Raw genomic sequence first — 18,224 nt, 5'->3', positions numbered from 1 at the left:
ATTTCTAATAATTTCCCCAATATCATTAATTAAATAGTTCTTTTCTTTTCTTTCTTTTTTTTCTTTTTTTTTTTTTTTTGGATGGAGTCTTGCTTTTTTGCCCAGGCTGGAGTGCAGTGGCACGATCTTGGCTCACTGCAACCTCTGCCTTCTGGGTTCAAGCGATTCTCCTGCCTCAGCCGTCCGAGTAGTTGGGATTACAGGCGTGAGCCACCACACTGCCCAATTTTTTAAAAGATATTTCTAATAATTTCCCCAATATCATTAATTAAATAGTTCTCTTTTTTTCTTTCTCCTTTTCTTTTTTTCTTTCTTTCTTTCTTTTTTTTTTTTTTTTTTTTTTTTTTTTTTTTTTTTTTTTTAGACGAAGTCTTGCTCTGTCGCCCAGGCTGGAGTGCAGGGGCGCGATCTTGGCTCCTGGGTTGGAACAATTCTCCTGCCTCAATCCCCCAAGTAGCTGCAATTACAGGCATGCGCAACCGCGCACGGCTAATTTTTCTATTTTAGTACAGAGGAGGTTTCACCATCTTGGTCAGGCTAGTCTCAGACTCCTGACCTCAAGAGATCCGCCTGCCTCAGTCTCTCAAAAGTGCTGGGAGTACAGACCAGGCGTGAGCCACAGAGCACCATTAAATAGTTCATTTATAACTCACTTATATGAAATGTTGACTTATTTTTCTATTATTTGGGTACCTCTACAAGTTTTTAGATAATTCTTTAAGATTTTCTTTCTGTATGTACTTTAGAATTAGCTTGTGAGGTATAGAATTTGGAAAAAACTGGCCATTTTCATTAAATCTACAGGTTATCTTTGGAAAATTTGATGTCTTCATAGCAGTCTTCCTGTTCAGAAATCTGTCTCTTCATTTCTTTATGTATTTCTTATGTTCTTTAGTAACATTTTATAATTTTCTTTATAAAAGTCTTACCATTTTCTCTTATTGAGCACAATTTTTTAATCATGACATCATTTGAATATTATCTTTTTCCCATACCATCTCCCAGTTAGCTATTGATAACATATAGCAAAGCAATTGTTATTTTTATATTCTAACCTCAAATGCTACCACTTTAATAAATTCCCTCCTTCACAGTTTCTCAGATAGTTGCATTGGAATTTTTGGAATTTTTCATGAGTGACATGAAAAACTGTACATATAATATCTTTGAGATTTATTATTATAATAAACTTATTAATTGTCATATTTAACTTCTGTAAACTTACTTTTTTCTCTACTGAATTTTTTAAAAATAAATGTATGTTAATGCCTTTCACTGTGATTGTAAATTTGGTAGGGTTTTTTTTTTTTTTTCCTAAAGTATTTCTGTGTAACTATCAGAAACATAAAAGTCCTTGGCTCTAATAGTTCTTGGTGGATGTTTTCCTTTTATTATGCTTTTTACCTTATATTCTAGTTTACCTTCTATTAATATTTATGTACCTTTTTTCTCTTCAATAGGCATCTCTCTTTTATCTTCAGCATTTCCAGAAAATGTATGTCTCTTATAAGCAACAAATAGATTGAAATACAAAAAAGTTGTATTTTAATAATATATTCTATTAACACTTATTTAAACCATATGAAATTACTGTTTTGATAGGTTAAAAATAGTCAAACATTGGCAATTCCATATGGTTCAACCTATTATAATACTGTAATTACATGTTTAAACTGATTCCTGCCATATTTATGTTTTACATTCATATCTTCTTTTATTTTTATTTTTTATTTCAAATATTTCTCCTTTTATACTTATTACAGTTGTTTTTCTTTTAACATATATGCATTTTTTACTTCTTTTTTAAAAAAATTCAAGCTTTTTTAAAATTATAAATATTCAGTGTACAATATGGTGCTTTGATATACATATACATTTTGAAATAATTATAACTATCAAGCTAATAACATATCCATCATTTCACACAGTTAGTTTTTTTCTTCCTTCCTTTTTTTGGTGAGAACATTTAGGATCTACTTTCCTAATAATTTCAAGTATACAATATATTATTAACTATAGTCACCATGCTGTACATTAGGTCTCCAGAACTTATTCATGCTACATAATTGAAACTTTGTACCCTTTGACCAGTATCCCCCCCACCCTATTTTCACCATGTCCCCAGGCCTGGCAACCACCATTCTACTCTCTGCTCCTATGATTTCAATGTTTTTAGATTTCACACATAAGTGAGAGCATATGGTATTTGTCTTTCTTATTTCCCTTAGTATAAACTCCTCCAGGTGCATCCATGTTGTTGCAAATGTCCTTCTCTTTTAAGCCTGAATAGTATTCCATTGTGTATATATACCATATTTCTTTATCCATTCATCTATGATGGACACTTGGGTTGTTTACATATCTTGTCTATTGTGAGTAATGCTGCAATAAACACAGGAGTGCAAATATCGCTTGGAGATAGTGATGTCATTTATTTTGGATATACACCAAGAAGTGAGATTGCTAGATCATATGGTAGTTCTATTTTTAAATTTTTTTGGAACCTCCATATTGTTTTTCATAATGGCTTCATCAATTTACCTTCCCACCATCAGTGAACAAGAGTTCTCTTTTCTCCACATCCTTGCCAACACTTGTTATCTGTTGTCTTTTTAATAACATCCATTCTCACAGGTATGAGGTGATTTCTCATTGTGGTTTTCATTTGAATTTCCCTGATGATTTGTGATGCTAACATTTTTTTATATATGCCTGTTGGTCATTTGTATGTCTTTTTTGAGAAATATCTGTTTGGGTCTCTTGCCCATTTTTTAATCAAGTTTTTGTTTGTTTGTTTGTTTGTTTTGCTACTGAGTTGTTTGGATTCCTTATATATTCTGGGTAATAACACCTTACCAGACGTATGGTTTGCAAATATTTTCTCCCATTCTGTAGGTTGCCTCTTCACTCTGTTTATGATTTCCTTTGTTGTGCAGAAGCTTTTTAGTTTGATGCAATTCCATTTTTTGGTTTTTTGTTTTGTTTTGTTTTGTTTTTGTTGCCTGTGTTTTGAGATCATAGCAAAAACTTCACTGCCCAGATCAATGTCAAGATTTTTCCCTAAGTTTCTCTCTAATCGTGTTACAGTTTCAGGTCTTACATTTAAGTATTTAATCCATTTTGAGTGCATTTTTGTATATAGTATGAGAAAAGAATCCAATTTCATTATTCTGCATATGTATATCCAATTTTTCCAACACCGTGTATTGAAAGGACTCTCCCCAGTGTGTGTTTTTGGTGCCTTTGTCGAAGATCCATTACTGTAGATGCATGAATTTATTCCTGGTATCTCTATTCTGTTCCATTGGCTTAAGTGTCTGTTTCTATGTCAGTACCATGCTCTTTTGATTACTGTAGCTTTGTAGTATATTTCAAAATTAGGTAGTACACTCTCAATTATTACAGAAAATGCCTGTGGGTGTTAACCTTATGACTCCTTGCATATACTGAAAAATATGTGTATTTGTTTTTATTTGGTTGCTGACTTGGAAGAGTACAGAATTTTAAGTTCAAGTTTTAAGCAATCTGATTTTTATTCTCTTTTATGAAGTGTGAAACTTTATTTGCTTTAATAAGTACCTAATGAACTCTTTATATCTTAAAATTCAAATCTTTCCTCATCTCTAGAAATTTCTCCCTTCTCTTCCTTCTTATACTTTGCTTTCTTTCCCTCCTCCTTCTCTTCCTTTCCTCCTTAATTTCCTTCTTTCAATCTTGCCATGTCTATTAGAGAGATGTTTGTTCTTCTGAATCTACCCTATATATATCTCTTGACTTTCCCTTTATATTTTCTTTTCTTTGTTCTTTTCACTCTCTTATGAAAAAAATCATCAATATAATATTCTAGCTTATTAATTTGCCATTTTGTTTTGGTCATTATTTTTTGAACTGTTTATCCTTTAAATGGGCACGATGTTCTCCTATGTTTATATAAAAATGTCACTTCTACATATATATATTTTTTTTTCATGTTCACCTATTTGAGTGACTGTAGAAGTGGAACAGGATGAGTTTCCAGGGCCAATAGATTGTCTTCTTGTTATGTGGGCTCTCCATTTCTCTACAATGGGGCATTGCTCTTCCCTCTACTTCTTGTTGCCCACCACAGAGCTTTGTCCTGTGGCGAATATTTTCGCTTCTTATTTATTAGCCCAATAGGAAGAAGATGAAGGGATGTATCCTCACCTTGAATGTCAGCTTGTTATAGTTCTGCACTCTCAACTTGAAGCTGCCTTTATTAGCTTACATCCATGCCAGTCTTCTCCGCAAATATTTGGACCCATGGTTTCCTGTGGTTTAATTTCCCCAGTGATCAAATCTTACTTATGTCTGTCTTTGTGATTCTTCTGCATTTCTGATGCATTGATGACACTCTTGATGCTCTTTCTAGGCATTTATAACTTTATTTTGTTTCTTAAGTATCTATTTTTTATTGTTATTTACATGGAACTTTTAGAAGAGTGGTAGGATTCATACAAGTACTGAGTATGCCATCTTTAGTCAATATCTCTAATTCTTTAAGAATAAAAATTAAATTTAGCCATCTTTATGTTAGGTTCTTATACTTCGAAGAACTACTGTAAATACAGTTACCTTTACCAATACAAAGGAAAATATAAGCGTATTTTGTTATTATCCCAAGTTCTGCCTTAGAAACAGCTGGCTCTCAAAAGGACAATTATATAAAATACAGTGTTCAGTGAGAACTGAAGTGCCAATATAGATACAAATGAATAACTTTGTGTTTGATAAAGATTCTTTCTCACCCTACAAGAGATATGCTTCCAAATTTGATAATAGTTTTAACAATGAGCTATGGATATACTCTTTTCACTTTCGTACAAGCATAAAGCCTTGTAGCAGGGTTTATTGGAAGGAGCATGGTTTGGGAACTGGAAATATTAATAATTTCTATTTTGTCCAATCAAGTTTTCTGACTTTCCATCAACTTATCTATAAAAATTTGATAGAAATATCTATAACACTTGGAAAATTATAAATTATAGTACAAATATAAAGGTTGAAAAATAAAGATTATGACATTGCAGAAGACATAATACTATTTTGTGGGTCTTTTTAGATTTAACTCACCTCTTACTACACTCCGTTCTCCAAAATGATTGTGTCCTTATGGCCTGGTATTTTCTATCACATCTAGCCATTTGTTCAGAAAGCAAAATAAAGATGGTAAGGCAAACGACAAATTAAGTCTACAGATAAATAAAGATACATCCTATTGCAATGCTTTTGTTTTTGAAATATCAAGTCAGGCTTCATTTTCTGGTTTAGTTAAAATGCTGTGGGAAGCTTTTCTGAGACTAGAGGACATTGACCTTTGGAAGGTGTTGGCTGCTCCTGAAGAAAGCTCCTGGCTGTTTAAAGGAATGGGGTGGAGTGGAAATACACCCAGACAGGAAACCTCGCAGGTGGGGAGAAGAAGAGGGCCACGCCCAAAAGCAAGTCAATTCATTCACCTATCAGATCTTTAATTCTAAGTAGGCCTCTGAACTCAATTGGCCCTCTCAGAAACATGTACGTTACTGACCTTGTATATCGGATCTGGGTTAATGTTTATGTCATGCACAAAGAAATAACTCTGAGTACTTTAAAAAAAAAAACAAAAACTAGCACTTCCTTTTTGCAGGGGAGTTGCAAGTACTTAATTTATAAAATTTCTATTGAGCATGAAGATTATTCCCTAGAAGGAAGCCTTTTCTGACCCCACAGAATATATTAGAATCCCTGTGTCTTGCTCTCAAAGCATTTATCTCAGTGAAGAGACAGCTGCCCATTTCTACATAGGTACAAATTCTGAATCCCTGAGTCAGGAGGCAGAGAGGTTAGACAGGATGAAGTATTTTCTGACCTTCTCTTAGGTGGCCATGACAATGCATCCACACGTGGCATGGGCTGGGAAGCCATGGGCTGTTTTTTTAAGCCAACGCCAAGTTCCCTATGACTAAAGGACACTGCTACTATATATAGTCTGGCAACCTACTGGCCCTAGTTTTCCATATCATGGGTCAGGGTTTTTGTCATCAGTGGTGTTTTGGAGGGAAGCTAGGTATGACCGAAATTACTCTGAAGTCTCTGTCTAGGGGAGTGGGTGAGATCCGAGGCCGACCAGAGTTCAAGTCACGCACCTTTCTGGGCCTGATTCTCCTCATGGGTCGAGTGGGTGTTTGAGCTCTAAAACGGCAGTCGCCAATCTTTTTGGCACCAGGAACTGGTTTTGAGGAAGACAATGTTTTCCACAAAAAGCCAGGTGGGGTGAAGGGGTATAGTTTCAGGATGAAACTGTTCCACCTCAGATCATTAGGCATTAGATTCCCATAAGGATCACATAACCTAGACCCCTTGCATGCGTAGTTCACAATAGGGTTTGCACTCCTAGGAGAGTCTCATGCCACTGCTGATTTGACAGGAGGTAGAGCTCGGAGCTCAGGTGGTAATTCTCACTCACCCGCTGCTCACCTCCTGCTGTGCGATTAACAGGCCACAGACTAGTACTTGTCTGCAGCCCAGGGGTTGGGGACCCCTGCTCTGTGATTGTAGTGGCGCCTCTAGCCCTGGTGCCCTGTGCATCTTGTGGTTCCAAATCTGAAATTAATTTTAATTTTATAGACAGAATATTTTGGTTCTTGTCTCCTTCTCTCCAAAACCAACTGCTACTTTATTTTGGGTAAGATTTCTCATAAAACCTAAAATTATAATTCTCTTCTTAGTCCGGAAGTAGTACTTACACACCTACTTCTCTCTTTTCTCGTGATAGAAAGAGTTTACAGCTTATCATTTCAAATAAGGCTTTTAAAATTATAAATAGAGAAACAACATTTGGGGATATAGAATAATTCACAAAGCAGTAAACAGTCTGAAAAAATGTATTGAATCAAAGAAGAAATAGTTTGAGAATGAGTTTTCTAGAATTATATAATCTTGTAGCCTCAAAAATATGTGTCTTTCCCTGTGAGAAAGACATATAAAGAGTATAATTGATTATCAGAAACTTGGAGCTTTAAATTTTAACAAAACCTACATCACAGCTACTTAAAGAAAATGCATTCAAGGTGAGACTTCTAAATGTAGAATTGCCCAACCATCCTTCAAATTCAGACAGTATATGCTTACGAACACTCTTTCCTACAAAAAAAAAACTATAGTTTTTCCCCCAATAAATGATGCTATTGTCACCAAAGACCAAAGGATGAAGTGATGGAACAGTCTGTGGCTTGGGTGTAGCCATCTGCCATCAAAACCTGCCTATTCTCTATATTATCTTCTGCAATGAACCAGCGCAGAGAATGAGTGGGCAAAGCAGTAGCATAAGAAGGTCATCCACAAAGGCACTCCCCATGGTTTCCTTGTTCCTTCAGGAAATCAGCTCCATTTAATAACGGAAAGGAGAGCCAAGTGCTCCAAGAGCATAGGAGGGAGAATGAGAACGCTCACTCCCAATTATTCAGTGACTCCTCATTACCTGCAGGATAAATGATGAGCTCTTCCTGCAAATGCTTCGGGTGCTCAAGTTCCCACTGTCTGTGCCCAGCTGACATTGCAGCCTCACCCACTCTGTAGGGAGTCATTAGGGGATGGGGTCAGAAAGGTAACCTAAAGCCATATGAGTCAGGACGTCAAATCAGGAGTGAGGTCGGAGCCATTGTAAGTTCTGAGCAAAGAGTGACAGCATACGTGTTATATTTTATTCTTATTAATTCTTCCCAAATGCACTCCACGTTCCCAGCATACAAACCCACTCTCCTGAGAACTCCCCAAGCATCCCTGCCCATAACAATCTCATTCTGCCCTGATGTCCATCACCAGGGACTCTCCTACATAAAGCTTCCCTGATTCCTCGAAGAAGGTGGGACTCTCCCTCCTACTCTAATCCCACGAATGTCCAAAGTGCTTGGCTTAGACCACAGTTATTGCATTTTCTGCCTTGGATTAACTTTCTTCCTGTTTGCTCCAAGGCTACTTGCAGGAGAATCTTGAGTCTGCAGCATTTATCCTAAGAAAACTTTGCCATGAACTATTAATATCTCACTTGTATCATTTTCTCATTGCTCCAGTATATCAACTTTGAAAACAAAAGACATCATTCTGTTTATAGCATTCTTTTTTTAGTAATGGTAATTCCACTTACATAATTTATCTCTAGCTCACAGAAAATGTCAAATCCTAGAAAACGTAGCACTCCTATGTGTGATGTTAGCATCATTCTTGAACAGCTATTGGCCAACAATTCATTTGATGAATCTGATTTTTCCTAAATAGATTATTCTGATGCAGATGATTCTGATGTTAGTTCCATTTAGAACTAACTCCAAGAACAGTTTTTATATTTTATTTTCACATTGAAAATCAGTCAGATTTGCTTCAGCCTCAAAGAGCATGTTTATGCAAAATTAAATGAGGGCCGGCAATGAGCTGTACTTTTTTTTCCAAACTGGAAGAGGGAACTATTAAGAGTCAAATGATAACATTAGACATGTCTTGCTTTAAGCCTCAGCTAGATTGCAGAACTCTTTAGTCATGGATTACACTTTATACAGCAACTCAGTGTTGTTACCTCAGCTGTGAGAGAGGCCTGCTGCCTCCACGAGCTCCACTGATCAGTTTCCAAGCCCTGGACCATGTAACAGCCAGCCACCCCCCAACAGCAGTTTTGCCAGCAGGTCCAACAGTTCAAGTTCATCCCAACTTCTAAAAACACAGTGAGTGGATATATTCATGTTCAAAAAAGTTGAAAACACATGATCATCTCAACCATTTTTTTCCAACGAAACTGCTTTGGACATAGACACCTGTGTTACCCTTAGAGAAACGGCTGGGATTTGTTGTCACCACTTGCTCTCGTGCTTGTATTGCACTGACATCTTTGTTACCCCTATTCATCACATGTTTCCATTCCCCCACTAAAAGGCATATTCTTTGGCCTCACAGATTTACTTCCCTCACCTACTGACCTTTGCTCAAAATGTATCTGTTAGATGTATCATTTCCATAGCTCTTCCAGATCTTCTTCTCTTCTTCAGTTGTAAGTGAAATCCAGAAAGCAAAGAACCAAAAATAACCTTCTACCTTTGTTCTAACAGGATTTTGTACCACTGTATCAAGACTTTGAAAATTTTTATACACGAAACCTTTACATGCGAATCAGAGACAACTGGAACCGGCCCATCTGCAGTGCCCCAGGGGCTCTGTTTGACGTGATGGAGAGGGTGTCGGATGACTATAACTGGACATTTAGGTGAGCGCACCACTTGGGGGGCTTCGGGAAAAGAAAATCCTTTCAAGGAAATCCTAGCATGGGCACTAGATGACAAATCTGAAAAAAACAAGGCATGGAAGCCGTTGGTTTTGTATCATTTATGCCTTTGCAAGCCCTCCTGATGCCAGGGGAAGAAAGCACAGTAAAGTAATTAAGCAGCTGCCAGAGTGACTTTTTGGATTGTAATTAACCTAAGACCTGTGTCAGAAGGTGCAGAACACACCAAGCCAGTCAGGAAGACCCCTTTCAGATTTATTGACAAATTCTACTCTCCTACTTCTAGCTGAATGAGACAGTGATGACCATGGTTCTCGTTCCGTTAGAAGGCTCTTGCTGGAATTTAAACCAGAGCATAAGTGTCATGGAAATAAGTGCCCAAGGAAAATCAGGGCTAAGTAACAATCCATGGCTCAAGATGTCTTTCTCCAACGCTCTGCCCAACTTCATCATGGGTTTACCTTTCTCTTAGGGAAAACCATTTTTTGGTAACAACTTTTTTGATGCATAATAGATGTACATTATTTTGGAGTACATATAATAATTTAATACATTCATATAAACTGTAAAGATCAAATCAGTGTACTTGGGGCATCCATCATCTTAAATATTTGTTTTTTTTATGACAGAATCATTTAAATTATTTTCTTATAGCTATTTTAAAATAGACCATACATTATTTTATAAACCACAGTCACCCTACTGATCTGAGTTTTATTTCTTCTCTCAAACCGTATCTTTGTACCTGTTAGTCAACTTCTCCCCCTCCTCCCTACCTTTTCTAGCCTCTGGTAACAACCAATCTACTCTCCCTTCATGGGATATGCCTTTTTAGCTCCCATGTTATAGATTTAAAAAATGTGATATTTGACTTCCGTGCCTTGCTTATTTCATTTAATATAAAGGCCTACAGTTCTATCCAAATTGCTTCAAATGACAAGGTTTTCTTTTTTTTTTTTCTTTATGGTAACAACAGTGCAAGTTAATAAGAAAGAAAATACATGATTTGAGCCAGACCTAAGGCCTCTCCAGCACTAGGATAATTTTTTTTTTTTTTTACATTTGAAAAATAAGACTTTATTAAATCAAATGAATGGGTATATTTGTTTCCTAAGAAAGACGATGATAATGAACTTGGTGGAAGGAATAATAGTGGGTAGGAGTTTGCTGATTTTGCTTTTAGCCTCATGGTAGTTGGTAGAGAATCTGGGAATGATTAGCTTTTTTTTTTTGTTTTTTGTTTTTTTTTAAATGTGACTGCTTATTCACGGCTGCAGCTTCAGTTCTGAGTTGATGCTTGAACTGCCAGCAGTATCCATTATTCCAAACGCGGTCCAAAGAGGGCAGTCAGCTTGCACTGGTCCTGGAGCTGTGATCAAAGTTGGCCCCAACTCAGCTTGGGGAAAGTTTCTTCAACTTTTTCCTTTTCTTTAATAAATTCTTTATAGAACCGTCCTCTTTGTTGGTTCCCAGAGATGTATCCTTCATCTTGGATCATCCAGGGAGGTGTGGTACCTGAGTGGATGTTACCAACTCCTGGTATATCCTGATGACCAATGAATATCAGAGATTGTCCTGTCTCCATCCAGTCAAGTCCTGGAGCTGTGGCAGGTCCAAGTTGGAGGGCTGCTGTGAGCTGGAAGCTACTTGGCTGTTCATCCTTTTCCAGCTTCCAGGGACTGAAGAACCCTCTTCTGGGTCTGGCACTGGCTGAGGGGGTCTGGATCCTCTGAGGGAAACCAACCTCTAGGACAGACTGAACCACCTCTTGCCAGTTCTATTCTACCTCATGGATCTGAGCTGTCATCTCCTTGGTCACCTCATTCTCTTTTTCTTCATAGGAACCCAAACCTTCCATCAGGGATTTTTTGAATCATGCATAACCCTGGGGAAAGGATTGTGTGCTCATTTACATGTTTCCCTGCAGGTTTACTGGAAGAGTCATCAAAGATGTCATCAACATGGGCTCCTATAACTTCCTTGGTCTTGCAGCCAAGTATGATGAGTCTATGAGGACAATAAAGGATGTTTTAGAGGTGTATGGCACAGGCGTGGCCAGCACCAGGCATGAAATGGGTATGTACACTCACTGTTTTGAAATTTTTTCCTGTTAGGTCTCAGATTCCTTGTGTCTGCCTCTCAAATCTAGATCATATTTGGACGGTGTGCCTTAAAAACGTGTCATGCAATACAGAAAGAAAAAGATACATTTTGGGAAATTTCAAGCATTAGACTGTTGCCAGGCAGTTTATCAATTACATGTTTCAATTCTCCAGAATAGAAAAAAATAGATATTTCCTCCCCATATTATCTAAAATAGCAACACTGTGCCTCCTCTAGCTGGTCCTTTTCCACCCTTTCTTCCACTTTTCTTAATGATGCTCATCACTGGTTAAAATGATCTTGTATTTGTATTCGTATATGGCCTGTCTCTGCTCCTAAAACATAAACTTTGTGAGAAGAAGGGTTGGACTTGTGTAAAGTTGCATTGAACAAATGAATGAATCGACCAGGTGGAGCAGAGGAGCAGACTGCCTTTTTATTTTCCTTTTAGCTAAAATGTTTTTCTTTTACTCAAAGGAGTAACATCTGTGAGAAGGAAACCCACTCCTCTTCAATTCAGGAAGAAAGAATAATGCTTGCTTGCTCTTACGTAGTGCTTTTCAATTCTTGGCATGAGGATAGAGAGAGGGAGAGAGAGGGAGAACGTTCATTTATTCAAAAAAACAAAAAACAAAACAAAACAAAACAAAAAAAACACCTGTGTAGGCAGCACAGGTGGTGTTATTCTCATCTTCTGGGGGAAGAATCTGAGATCATGGCACCTAGGTGATGTACTTAAGGAAGGTAAATAACCAACCTAATTCCCGGTCTAGCTCAGCTTTCTCTACCACAGCACTTCTCCCTCCCAGTGACACATGCAAGGTTCACCAGGTCGGTTGGGTCTGTCTAAGAATTGGAGGCAAATGTGACTAAAAAGAGATTTACTATCATGTTAATGAATTATGAACCACATGTCCCTCTTAGATAACCAGTTAGCAGAGAGTTTTATAAACAATTTAATTATTTAGACTTGTGCAACAAATAATTCACATTGAACAAAGTAGGTACCTTTTTATCCCAACATTAATTGGCTAAAGCTCTAGAGTTAATAGTGGGTGAACAGATTTCTTTAAAAAAATCTTACTGGCCGGGCGCGGTGGCTCAAGCCTGTAATCCCAGCACTTTGGGAGGCCGAGACGGGCGGATCACGAGGTCAGGAGATCGAGACCATCCTGGCTAACACGGTGAAACCCCGTCTCTACCAAAAAAACACAAAAAACTAGCCGGGCGAGGTGGCGGGCGCCTGTAGTCCCAGCTACTCGGGAGGCTGAGGCAGGAGAATGGCGTAAACCCGGGAGGCGGAGCTTGCAGTGAGCTGAGATCCGGCCACTGCACTCCAGCCTGGGCGAAAGAGCGGGACTCCGTTTCAAAAAAAAAAAAAATCTTACTTATCTTCATTTTGAGGCATAAGGGCTGGAGATGTTAACAGGGTGGAGATGAAAATGGGAGGTTTTACTCCGCTTAGAAAAACTGGGTCACCTGTGATGCCCCATTTGGAGATGGGGCAGAGACTGAAGGAGTACCCCTAGCCATAAGGAGCACAGGGTCAGTAACCATTTGAGATATTTCCTCTGGTGCTGGTGACACCCAATACCAGGGTTGTTGACGACCAGGCAGAAGACACATTCCTGACAACAACCCCCCAACTCAAAGAGACAGCACACTCCCTACGCAGGCGGTAGAGACGGAAGGAAAGCTGCTTGATACAGCCAATGTTCACTTACAGGGGAAGCCAGATATGGAACATGCGTCCCCGACTCTGCAGGTTTAGCAAACCCTAAGAAACTAGGCAGAAATGAAGGTCCCATTTGGTACTGCACTCAGACCAAGTTCTTTCTCCACCTACTCACCCTTCTGAATCGCCCAGTTTTTAATATTTCTCCATTTCATTTAGCTCTCCATGTCAAGTTCTAAGAAAAGGACTTTAACATTTTTCAAGTAAATAGTGAAAGACTCAAAGAGAAGCCACCCACGCTAATTTTAGGCAAATAGAATGACTGAAACATGAATATAAGCAGTCAGTCAGGAAATGAATAAATAAAGAGGGGATATTTAAAGTATCTGCAACATTAATAATAATCTTAACATGGCATGCAAGAATTAGGAGTAGCACAATTCTGAAAGCCATTTATTCTAAGGAATATAGGTAACTTTTGGAAAACGTGTCTTAACAGAATATTTAACAGTACAAATGGGTTAACAACGAAAATTAGAAAGCTAAAAGTTCAACAATTTTTAGAAACCAAAATAGGTTCTTGAGAACCTACAAGTTTATGAACATTTAATCACTAAAAAATAACTCCTCAGAGATTTTAGAAATAGTTTTCAATATTCCAGGGGGAAAAGGAAAATAAAATCCATGTAACAAAAAAGGAAAGACAGAAAAGGAAATAACAAGCAATCACTTAAAACATAAATAACAGATATTATTTTCACACACAAAAAAATGTACCTAGAAGAGATTTGTCTATCAAAAGAAAAAGACTGAGATTTGGCCAAAAACCTAAACTCAACTATGTGCTGTAATTTTAAAATATACAATATTAAGTTAAAATTATTTCAAAGGGTGAAAAATAGAAAGATAGGTCCCACCAGGTACCTAGTGCCCACTCCCTGCTGCAACCACCAAAGGGGCTCAAAAGGGTGGTGGCGTTAGTAGAAGGAGCAGCAAAGGAAGAGCCCAGAAGGAAGGTTCGTGGAGGAAGATTGTTTGCCAAACCTGTACCTATAAATGTTAAAACCGAGACCCAAAATACAACTTGAAATGATATATTTCCAGACACATCTGTACAGAAGTGTAAATGCTGTTTTCAAGATGTGAAATTATATACTACTGCTTATTTTAGAGTAGAACTAAAAAATAGTGGAATACAAAAGTAAGGGAGGCTTGGGCTACTTTATGGGTCAATTTACATTCCACTTAAATGAAGCAACAAAAAACAAAAAAATGATATGGCAATAGGAGACTATAAAGTGTCTCCCACAGTTGACAACCATTGAGCTAGCATAACCTTGATCTCCAAATCTGACAAAAATGCATTTTAAAAAGGGAAAAGTATAAATTATTATAACTTTATACATTTTATATATAAAATAGAAATGGTATTATTATTACTTATAAAGTAATAATTAGGTTAATTACTTATAAAGTAATAAAGTAAGAAGCCAAAAATAAATAAATAAATGATATAGAAGACATTAACAATGTAATCGTTAATGATTAATTGTTAATTTAATAGTTATCTATTGAATGCTAAACCTTAAAACATATTACCACTATACCTCACCTTTTTAAATCCTCATTGAATTTTCATAAAAATCTACTATATATTACGCCACAAAGAAAATCACATGAAATTCTAAAAAGTAGAACCTACATGAGTCACGTTCTCGAATCCTGTGAAATAAAGCTAAAAATTAATAACAAACTAACAGGTATAAGATTATGGGAAGCAGCTAGTTGTGTAGATAGAGGAAACTGTAAGTCTTACCTTACTAAGCAGGAAAGATGAAAGCTAGTAAACTGGGCAACCAACATAGCAAAGAACAAAGGAAAAGCAAAAGTATTGAATTATTAAAGTTAAAAACAGAAACTTAAGAATTTGAAAGAGTAATTTCTATTGAGCCAAGCTGTCTGTACTTTTTTTTTATTTATTTAAAGAGTTAGAGTTTCATTCTGTTACCCAGGCTGGATGGCAGTGGTGTAATCACAGCTTACTGTAACCTCAAACTCCTGGCTTCTAGTGATCCTCCTGCCTCAGCCCCAAGAATACTAGGATGATAGGGAGGAGCCACCACCCCAAGCCCAACATCTGTATTTTTAATAAGTCACCGCAGGCGATTCGGGTAAGCAGCCACACTTGACAACCATTGAGGTAGCATAACCTTGATCTCCAAATCTAACAAACATGCATTTAATAAACTGAAAAGTATAAATTACTATTACTTTATATATTTTATATATAAAATATAAATAATATTATTACTTATAAAACTATTATATATTTTTCAAAGTAACATAATATTTTATAAATATATAAAAAGAAAATATAAATATATTTTGTAAGTAATAATGTAATAATATATGTATTATATATGAAAATTGGCATTAAGACTAACAGTACATTCAAATCACAGAATAACATAATCAAGTAATTCTATTCAGGGATCAAAATAATACTTCAATAAGGAGATCATTTAAAATATTGAAATAGCTAAGAAATAAACTCATTATCTTCACAGATGCTGCTAGCATTTATAAAGTTCATTATCCATTTCTCTAAAATTTTAAATAGAATATAAACAAGAAATTCCTGAATAGAAAAAAAATATCTACCTTGAAGAGACTGTACTATGATTCTTGGTTAAATACCAGAAGTATTTATTTTAAAGTCAAGAAAAAGATGAAGATGCCTGTTTTACTATCATTTTTAATAACCTTTGGAAGTACTAAACAGTATAATTAATTCATTATTCATTCTTTAAGTTAATGAATATTTATCGAAAGACTATTGTGCGACAGAATAAGAAGTATATATATAACAAAGGAAGAGGTAAAACAGCCATTATCTGTAGATGAGTTTATTTTTCACCTTCTGGGTTTCAAGCTTTGACCTGTGGGGGGCAAGTGAGACTTGTGGAGGGGCTGTTCTTGGGGCTACCAGAGAAAGGGGGAATTGACCAAGTAGGACAGTGAGCCCATCCCTCACTATGCCTCTCCACTCCACTCAAAACAGAGTTTTGGTCCATTTTCCTCCACTTTACATATTTAAGTAATCAAAAATTTATTGGACATAAAAAGATTCAACAAAGAACAATTTTTAATTCATACAGTAAAGTTAATAATCAACTATAAACAGTAAGAGAATATACTAGGGAAATAATATTACTACTAAATATAACCAAAATTAGCAAACACCTAGGGAATACACTTATTTTGAAAATGTTTGGAACCTATTGAAAGAAAACTATAAAACTTTTATAAAAGACTTCACAGAAGACATTTTTAAAAAACGGAAATACCATATACTTGAAGGGGAAAATTCAGTACTGTGATTATATTAATTATTCCCCAAACGAATATGTAAATTGAACACAAGCTCAATAAGAAGGGTAGAGGTGGATGGGTAGAAACTAAAAGCCTAGAAACAGATACAACATTGCACTCTCATTTGTACGTGATAAGAAGAGTATTTCGGATCAGGTGAGAAAAGGATCAATGATTTCATGATTAGTGTTATAACTGGTTGGTCATGTAAGGGAAGAAGTTATATTCCCACCTCACATATTACATCTAGGTAAATTACACCTAGATAAATTGCAAATACATTTGAGATTGACATGGAAAATACAAAAACCACCACCACCACCACCAAAAACTTTCAAAATAATTGAGTGAATGAATAAATGAATTGATGAAAAATATCAAATGAGCAAAATAAAACTACTGAGACAATTCAAATATGAAATGCACTCTGTGTGTTCCCAGGGAGGACCCTGTTAGGAATGTCAGACTATAGTTTTCTTGATGTGCGCAATGCTTTTCTAGTTTGTCACTTATGACCAAACCCTGCTCAGTTCTACAACCTGTGTTGGCCTGCCATCTTTTCCAGGTGACTTCACCTCACCCTGGCAGAATGCCCTCTGGGTGGGAGGGGTCCTGCAAGCTGACTCAGTGCCACAGGGGCCACCCTGGTCATGGAAAATGGGCAGGCACTCTTCCCTGCTGGAGGTGAGGCAGCCTGCTCCTAACCCAACCACCTGTCACAGCTGTTTGCCCTTCAGGCTTCTCAAGCCTGATTCTGACAGTAGTTTAGTTTGTCCTAATGCCCCAGGGAACCCGAGAAAACACTCACAAAAACCTGAAGGGAAAAGATTCAGCAAAATGAAACATTTAAACCTCTGTACGTAGAAAACAAGGTTAACAAAGATAAAAGCCAAAGAACACAACTGGAAAAAGTTATTCCCAATATATATGACAACATGTTAATATTCTTAACACTTAAAGACTCTCACAAACCAACAAAAAAAAGAATATCCCAATTTAAGAAGTAGGATAAGTTTTTGATAAGGTTCAAAACAGGCAAAACTTGGCCGGGTGCGGTGGCTCACTCCTGTAATTCCAACACTTTGGGAGGCCAAGGCAGGCGGATCATGAGGTCAAGAGATGGAGACCATCCTGGCCAGCATGGTGAAACCCCGTCTCTAATTAGCTGGATGTGGTGGCATGCACCTGTAGCCCCAGCTACTTGGGAGTCCGAGGCAGGAAAATTGGGTTCCTTGAACCCAGGAGGCAGAGGTTGCAGTGAGCCAAGATCGCACCATTGCCCTCCGGCCTGACGACCGAGTGAAACTCTGTCTCAAAAAAAAAAAAAAAAAAAAAAAAAACCAGGCAAAACTGCACAGCCAGGATAGTGTGACATTTCTAAACCCTTTTGTCATTATCACATCACCCCTATGAAATGTTTGTATATAAAACCTATGAGCAGGTTATATACATATGTATGTCTATATCTATATATATCTAGATAGATAAATAGATAGATAGAATATCTGTTTATATAGTGGGTAGGTATACCTGCATAGAATAAGATATTACCCCTCCCACAAGAACCAATTTTTGCCCCTTTTGGGGCAACATTGCCTCTGTCAGGAATGCATAGGATAGCACTCACCTTTAGAGGAAGGTGGATGAGAACCAGAAGGGGACGCAGGGGGACTTCCTAGGGCTGTTCATAATCCTTTCTTTATCCTGATGTAGTTACATGTGTGTGTGTTCACATTATGAAAATTTATAGAGCTCTATATTTATGATTTGTTTCCTTTTCTGTGTGTATATTATAGTTCAGTGAAA

At 37.0% G+C, this 18,224-nt stretch overlaps 1 protein-coding gene and 1 long non-coding RNA gene across 15 annotated transcripts in view; one reads left to right on the top strand and one right to left on the bottom strand.

The window, feature by feature from the left end:
* The window catches only part of LOC123567108 (uncharacterized), a 238,287-nt gene that overhangs the window by 106,778 nt on the left and 113,285 nt on the right, over positions 1-18,224 (bottom strand). The window lies entirely within an intron of this gene.
* SPTLC3 (serine palmitoyltransferase long chain base subunit 3) overlaps positions 1-18,224 on the top strand; it is a 179,177-nt gene that overhangs the window by 58,940 nt on the left and 102,013 nt on the right. For all 4 annotated transcript variants that reach the window (XM_065522754.2, XM_045362497.3, XM_005568338.5 and 1 more), the window contains 2 exons: positions 9,096-9,250; positions 11,196-11,344. In XM_065522754.2, coding sequence (XP_065378826.1) covers positions 9,096-9,250; positions 11,196-11,344 — 304 coding nt within the window. The remainder of the gene's footprint in view (positions 1-9,095; positions 9,251-11,195; positions 11,345-18,224) is intronic.

The sequence above is a fragment of the Macaca fascicularis genome, chromosome 10 (assembly GCF_037993035.2).
Source record: "Macaca fascicularis isolate 582-1 chromosome 10, T2T-MFA8v1.1".
NCBI classification, from domain to species: domain Eukaryota; kingdom Metazoa; phylum Chordata; class Mammalia; order Primates; family Cercopithecidae; genus Macaca; species Macaca fascicularis.
The sequence above is the reverse complement of the archived record's forward strand: the minus strand, read 5'-3'. Positions and strand labels throughout refer to the sequence as shown.